The following is an 8,108-nucleotide window of genomic DNA, read 5'->3' on the forward strand; positions in this document are numbered from 1 at the left end:
GAGCCAAGGATTGAATCTTTATGGGTGTTTTATTCTGATGGTTGGTGATCTGAGAAGACAGCAGGTTATATACCCTCAGAAACCATTTAACATCTCATCTCAAACCCACCTCTTTATAAGGAGAAGAAAGGGTAGGTAAGGGGTTAAGGGAAAAGGTTAATTGGATAAGAGTTGCAGTCCAGTGGCAATTTTCCTAGCACTTCTTTATCTGCACCACATGGCTAAGATACCAACTCTATCACTTGTATACCCCCTAGGACACAAGGCATAATTGCTTGTTGATTTCCAGCAGTCAAGTGGTCATGCATTCCAGTTCCTGGAATGATAGCTTTCCACATGTATTAATCACTTAAGCCTATCAACTATGACTGAAGCTAAAATCTTTAACACTGGAGTTCTCCGGTCACCTCCCACTTAACATATCTAAAAGATTCTATTTACCTTTGGGAAAGAGCTGGGGAATAGGACTCATTAATTGATAATCCCTTTAAGAAGACTAGGAATGAAGAAAGGCTGGTTCTCCAAAGGAAGGAAGATGAAATGCTGCACAGGCAAAGCAACATATGCCCAACACTTCTTTCCCCTTCTCTACCTGGTGAGATTCACTTATCTTTATGTACTCCACTTAATATCACTCTTTTGCAGTGCCATGTCCATCATAACATCCTCACATCCAGGAAAAATTAATTATTTTCTCTTTTACTTTTTTATAAGTAATAAGTAATATGTCAGCACCTGTAATGGTCCCAGCAAAAGAAATGGAATGTTTCTGTTTGTATGTTAAAAGCAGCTTGCTCCAGAGAGAAAAATTTCATCACCCCACAGATAAAATGGTATACTGCTCTCTGCTCTGCTCCTAGAGACAACTTCCTTTTCTTCGGGTTCCTGGTTCTCCCTTTTCCTGATGCCCAACCAAGTTACTGATATTTAGCCCTATTTCTGATGAAGACTTTTAAGTTTTTGTTTAGCTCGAGATATTTTCTGCAATCTGTCTTAAAAACTCCTCACCTGTGGTTTTCCAGGAGTTCATTTCTCTGAGCAAGGACTATATAGAAGGCCCTACTGATGCCTTACTGTCTTTTCCTAAATATCCCTGGATTGCTTTTTTAGCACCATCTGCTCGCAGCGCCACCTCCTGCTCCTCCCGCTGCCACCCTGAGTCACTGACTGCGCAGCTCCGGCCGCCTGGATACCCGTGCTAGCCATCGATATTTGGAGTTCTTACAACATGGCAGACATTGACAACAAAGAACAGTGTGAACTTGATCAATATTTGGATGATGTTGAAGAAGTAGAAGAAGAAGGAACTGGTGAAGAAACAAAAATCAAAGCACGTCAGCCGACTGTTCAGATGATGCAAAATCCTCAGATTCTTGCAGCCCTCCAAGAAAGACTTGATGGTCTGGTAGAAACACCAACAAGATACATTGAAAGTTTGCCTAAGGTAGTTAAAAGACGAGTGAATGCTCTCAACAACCTTCAAGTTAAATGTGCACAGACAGAAGCCAAGTTCTATGAGGAAGTTCATGATCTTGAAAGAAAGTATGCTGTTCTCTATCAGCCTTTATTTGATAAGCGATTTGAGATCATTAGTGCAGTGTATGAACCTATGGAAGAAGAATGTGAATGGAAACTGGATGAGGAAGATGAGATTTCAGAGGAATTGAAAGAAAAGGCCAAGACTGAAGATGAGAAAAAGGATGAAGAAAAACAAGACCCCAAGGGAATCCCTGAATTTTGGTTGACTGTTTTTAAGAATGTTGACTTGCTCAGTGATATGGTTCAGGAACATGATGAGCCTATTCTGAAGCACTTGAAAGATATTAAAGTGAAGTTCTCAGATGCTGGCCAGCCTATGAGCTTTGTTTTAGAATTTCACTTTGAACCCAATGAGTATTTCACAAATGAAGTGTTGACAAAGACATATAGGATGAGGTCAGAACCAGATGATTCTGATCTCTTTTCTTTTGATGGGCCAGAAATTATGGGTTGTACTGGGTGCCAGATAGATTGTAAAAAAAGGAAGAATGTCACTTTGAAAACCATTAAAAAGAAACAGAAACACAAGGGACGTGGGACAGTTCGTACCATGACCAAAACAGTCTCCAATGATTCTTTCTTTAATTTTTTTGCTCCTCCTGAAGTTCCTGAGAGTGGCGACCTGGATGATGATGCTGAAGCTATCCTTGCTGCAGACTTTGAAATTGGTCACTTTTTATGTGAGCATATAATCCCAAGATAATTGTTGTATTTTACTGGAGAATCTATTGAAGGTGATGATGATGATGATGATGATGATGATGAAGGAGGTGAAGAAGCGGGTGAGGTAATGTTTACCAAATGAGCAGATAATTCTGTTTCAAACACATTGAGAAGGAAATTGAGTAACTTATGTATTCCTTTGCTATAATCATTATTCTGTGATGTGGGATAAAATCATTTTTTGGAAAAATTACGATTTTAGAATCTACAGCCAAACAATGTATATATAAGGTTTCAATAAATAAATTGCAAAACTAAAAAAAAAACCCCTGGATTGCATTTTCATGTCATACATATAGAACACATAACTTTTATTCATTCAATATTTATACAGAATAATATAATTTATATACAAAGAATAATTATGTCTATATTTGTCTCCTCACTAGACTGTAACTTGAGATTTTTCCATTGTTATATCTTCAGAATCTGAGATAATACTTGAATATAGTAGTTACTTAAAAATATTTCACAAATATTTTCAACTAAATGAATAAAATATTGCATCTGGTATTTAAATATCAATAATTGAATTTTTAGAATGAAATCACATCTTTTTGAAATATGTTATAATTGTACATTCCTAGCCTTTGAGTTTCAGCTGAGACACTGATCTGAGAAAAATAGCTGTAAGGTACCCAATATTATAACTGCGGTGCTTGACAATTATTGCAAAGGAAGTGGACAAATTTTGTTTTTATCAGCATTAGCTAATCACCCAACTTTAGTCTACATGTATTAAACAAATTCAGTAGAGGTCAGAGGTTCAAGAGTAAGGATTTTTTTATAGACTAGACACAGAAAGCTGTGTTTTTTTCCTGTTCTTTCTCCAGGTCAAGGCAGGGGAACTTCAAGAACCACTTAGAGAGCTAAGGCTGGCATACATGCCTTCGCTCTTACAGCACACAGGACACTGTTTCAGTGCTTACACATTTAAAAGCAAAAGGTTGGCTGGAGTGTCTTGTGGTGGCAGGGCAAGGAGAAAGCGCTCTGGAGAGAGTTAGCTTTAAAACCACTGGGGTCAATAAACAGTATGTGGATCCTGATGGATGGAGCCAGACCTGATGTGTCTTAAAAGGACACTTGTCCAAGAAAACTGCCTGGAGGGCTCAGGTGACATTAATACAGAAGGCTAGACAGTGGCCACTGGAAGCCAGACACTAGCAGGCAGTCATTCGCAGCTGCCAAGGGGAAGTACAAATTGGATCATCTCTTCCTTGCTTAAAATCTTTCAGTGGCCTCCCACTGTACTTAGAGGGAAATCTAAACCTCTCATGTTTGTGATTTGACCCCTTCCTATGTCCAAAATCTTGTCTTGTACTACTCCATTGCTTTCACAATTTATCAGCCACTCTGGCCTTCTTTCAGTTTTTCTCACACTCTTTATTCTTTTTTGCCTCAAATATTTGCACAAGCTGTGCCTTAATGCCTGAACTGTTTTATTCTTTGTCTCTTTATTTTACTAAGCCTGGTTCCTTTTCATCATCAAAGTCTTGACTAAAACCTCTCTTACAGGTATATTACATAAATTTTTATAATAGTTCAAGTCTGACAAAGCTACAAATGACATAATGACTAGATCTGGTGGTGTTGATGGTATAAGGATGCCAGGATCCTTATATCCTATATCTCTGCGGTGTGTGGCCTCTATTTTAAGTACACCTCATGACTTATAAGGGCTGCTCCTATTGTAGCCAGCACAGGTACAGGGGTGGGCAAAAGCAGGTTTACAGTTGTGAGTCCATGAAACAGAGTTTATTATTGTATTATCACATACAAACAACTATAAACACTTTTTAAAACTTAAGATATGATGAACTGTTATTTTCCCCCAGATATTTGTCATCTATATTACTCTTCCTTATTTCTGGAGTTTCAAATTTCTTTCTGGAATCATTTACCTGCAGTCTGAAGAACTTCCTTTAGCATTTCTTTCAGGGTAAATCTTCTGGCAATAAATGCTTAGTTTTCCCTCATTTGATAATGTCTTTATTCACTTTCATTCTTAAAGGTTACTTTTAGAGATGCATTATTCTGGTTTGACAGTTCTCCCCCCCCGCCCCCCCAGCATTTTAAGTGTGATGATCTACTATCTTCTGGCTTCAGTGTTTTTTTTTTTTGACAAGAAAGCTTCAGTCATTTGAATAATTGTTCCTTTCTCTATAATGAGCCAATTTTCTTCAGTGGCTTTTAATAATTTTTTTCTCTTCCTTTGGCTTCCAGAAGTTTTATTGCATGAAAATGTAGTTTACATTTGAACTTAGCCAGTTTGAAGTTCTTTAACCTGATTTTGTGAATTTATGTCTTTCACAAAATTTGGGACAGTTCCCACCATTATTTTTTAATAATGGGCTTATATCTTAAGAACATGAAACATCAATTCAAAAGAACCTATACCCCGCTATGTTCATAGCAGTGTTCTTTGCAATAGCCAAGTGCTGGAAACAGCCTAAGTGCCCATCAGTAAATGAGTGGATCAAAAAAACTGGTGCATTTACACAAGGGAATACTACACAGCACAAAGAAAGAAGGAAGTCCTACCCTTTACAGAAGCTTGATGGAACTGGAGAGCATTATGGTAAGTGAAATAAGCCAGGTGGTGAAACACAAATATCATATGATCTCACCTATAAGAGGAACTTAATGAACAAAACAAACAAATGAGCCAAATAGAACCAAATGAGGCATGGAAACAAAGAACAGACTGATGAGAGCAGAGGGGAGAGGGAGGAAGATAACGGGGGAAAGGAGGAGAAGGGTCTAATCAACAAACAGGTAAAAATGACCCATGGACAACAGGGTGAGGATTGACTTTAGGGAGGGAGAGCAAAGGAGAGCAATGGGGAAAATTGGGACAACTGGAATAGAACAACAATTTTAAAAAATACATTTTATTTAGTTTATATTTTTAGAAGGAGGGGAAGAAAGGGAGAGAGAAACATCCATGTGAGAAAGAAAACATGCATCAGTTCCTTCTCACACATGCCCCAGTTGGGTACTAAACCCTCAACCCAGGCATATGCCCTAACCTGGAATCAAACCTGCAAACTTTTGCTTTGTGGAATGAAGCTCAATCAACTGAGCCACACTGATCAGGGCTCTGCCATTATTTTTAAAAATATTTACTCCTGCACTAATCTTTTTCTCCTCTCCTTCAGGAAGTCCAATTATTGTCCATCCTCAAACAACACAGATTTGAACTGTGTGGATGCACTTATATGTGAATTTTTTCAATAAATACTGTAAATGTATTTTCTTTCTTGTGATTTTCTTAATTACATTTTCTTTTCTCTAGCTTACTTTATTGTGAGAATTCAGCATATAATGCATATAACATACAAAATATGTGTTAATTGACTTCTTATGTTATTGGCAAGGCTTCCAGTCAACAGTTGGGTATTTGTAGTAAAGAGTCAAAAGTTGTACACAGATTTCCAATTGTGTGTGTGGGGGTTAACACCCCTAACCCCTTCATTGTTCGAGGGTCAACTGCACAGAAGTATTTAGTCTTTTGACATTGTCCCATAGGTCCACGAGACTGTTCATTTTGCTGAATCTTTTTCTCTATATTTTTTAGATTGTACAATTTTAACTGATTGATTTTTAAATTTACTGCTTTTCCTCCCCCTCTTTCATCTTCATTCTGTTATGGCACTCATCTAAGAAACTTTTTCAGACATTTTAGTTTTTGGTTCTGAAATTATTATGTTTCTTTTCTATTTTCTACTTTTCTGCAGAGAAGTTATATCTTCCTATTCATTTCAGAAGTGTTCATTTTTATCCCTTGTGGGATGGTTAGAATAGTTGCTTAAATGTCTTGTCTGATAATTTTAATATTTGGTCATTCCTGTGTTGATATATGTTTGTTATATTTTACATGGAAATTTGATCAACTTTACTCATTCATCACATGTTCAGAAATTTGGGGTTTTATTGTCTACATTTCATTTTTGCAATCCTGTTAAAATCCTCCAAATAATGATGTTTCTTTTTATTTTTAGGAGGCAGTTGTCCAGTTAGGTTCAACTATAACTTTTGTTTCACTTTCTGCAGGTGAATATCTTTTTACTTTTCAAAGCATTTTTTTATGCTTTTTAGGTCTGCCCTTTAAATATGCCACTCAGGGGGTTAGTTTGGGGTTTGAGCAATAATTTATATACATGTTTGGTTCTCAAAACCTTTGTTTTCCTTCTTTGGTTACGTTTTACACCCACACAGCTTGGGGGTAAGCCTGAGACTTGTGTTAATTCATACCAAAAAGTAGGTGATCTCTTCCAGCTCTAGCCTCACCAGGATTGCTTCACATTCTCTGGCTCCTAGGGACTCTTTTTTCCCTAGTTCTTCTAGATAGAAATGTGGAGTTCTCTCAGGTGGGATCCTCTTGAACTATCTATAGTTCTATGTTATAAGCCTCCTTTCCAGAAAAAGCAGTGGTTGGAAAAAGAAAAAAAAAAAAAGAAAGCAGAAATTTCCCTCCCCACACTCTCTGCATGACAAAGGCATCTTTTCCTAGTTCTTTATTCCAAGGTACAGGCTTTCACTCAAAGTTTAAAGTGCTCACACTGCCTCCGCCATTACCATACAACTCTGTGATAATGGCTGCACTTGAGGAAGGTCTGAGAAGGGACCTCTTTTCCTGGTCTTCTTGCAAGAAAGATGGGTTTTCTTGGACTTCTGCTGTACATGCCTATAGGGGACCATTCCGTGTGGTGTGGGAAATGTAGCCCAGCCCCTATTTGGAAAGGCCAGCGGGGAACAAAGTACAGCAAACAGGACCCAGGCCCACAGATAGGTTCTCCTGTGGGGAATCAGGCCTGCATTGTACCTAGGCTGCTTTGCAGCTTGCTTTTGCTTAAACTCTCTCACCCTGAATTGAAGCAGCAAATGTTTACTGCATATCTTTAAAGTAACTTCCTAAAATATATGTTAAACCTTCCAAGGAGGAGTGTAACCGGTTCAACCACTTTTCCCTTTACATTTGCAAATATCCTTCTTCTCTGATGTAATTAGCAACATCTTCTCCTTTGTTTTCTGTAAAAGGTAACCACCTAAAGAGAACCTGTGCATAGTAAATGAGGACCATCCTCGATGTAATGTGCCCAGAAAAGCAATAAAAGCCTGTTCAGGCAGGAGTCGAGGCCCTCTCTCACTCAGAGAGTGGCCATGCAGTCCCTTTTTCTCCATAGGACTTCTGTAGTCCGTGTGAATTTGTTTATCACAGCATAACACATGGACCCGAGGGCCAGGGTCCACATCATATGCCCATGATGTGGTTCCCCAATTCAGCCCACATGTGGGGCAAAAGTGGGAAATGAAGGAAAAATAACTAGAATCTTACCATCACCCTACTAGTCTTTAAGTTTGGACTCTTTTCTCTAATCTGCCTGGTATCTTTTAAGTTTCAGAATCCTCCAATATTTGCTTGTATTTGTTCAGAATTTTTTAGTTGCATTTGGTGGGAAAGATGGGCTCTAGCGTGCTTACTCTATTTTGGCCAGCCCTGCACCATAGATGAACCTATCAATCATAATTTTCACATTGGATAAGGGGATACAGAGATCAATTAAGGGGACAGTTGTTGTTTTCATAGGAAACAGCCTGTTATTTAATTTCAGTGTCTTTATTTATTAAATAGCATAATCTAGTATGTTAACAGCATAGTCAGGTCTTATCTTTAATGGGAAGCATAGCATGAACAAATATTATATTAAGGTTAGGTAGGGGTGGGAACATGTTCACTGATTAGGGGGGAAAAACAGCTTTCCAAGTATTCTGGAATTAACAATCTTCCCAGAAAAAAAATATGTTCATTTGTTCAACAAACATTTTTTTGAACAGTTAAAATA

The 8,108-nt window shown here is 37.9% G+C and overlaps 1 protein-coding gene across 1 annotated transcript; it reads left to right on the top strand.

Annotated features, from left to right (window-relative positions):
- The first annotated feature begins 1,107 nt into the window (after window positions 1-1,107).
- On the top strand, window positions 1,108-2,518 carry LOC114494199 (nucleosome assembly protein 1-like 1). The gene has a single exon (XM_036024506.1). The coding sequence runs from the start codon at window positions 1,229-1,231 to the stop codon at window positions 2,240-2,242; it is 1,014 nt and encodes a 337-aa protein (XP_035880399.1). The 5' UTR covers window positions 1,108-1,228; the 3' UTR covers window positions 2,243-2,518.
- The last annotated feature ends 5,590 nt before the right edge of the window (window positions 2,519-8,108 follow it).

The sequence above is a fragment of the Phyllostomus discolor genome, chromosome 4 (genome assembly GCF_004126475.2).
Source record: "Phyllostomus discolor isolate MPI-MPIP mPhyDis1 chromosome 4, mPhyDis1.pri.v3, whole genome shotgun sequence".
NCBI lineage: Eukaryota > Metazoa > Chordata > Mammalia > Chiroptera > Phyllostomidae > Phyllostomus > Phyllostomus discolor.

Excerpts from the sequence above, each read along its gene's own strand:
- LOC114494199 (XM_036024506.1), top strand. The coding sequence starts at position 1,229 with ATGGCAGACATTGACAACAAAGAACAGTGTGAACTTGATCAATATTTG.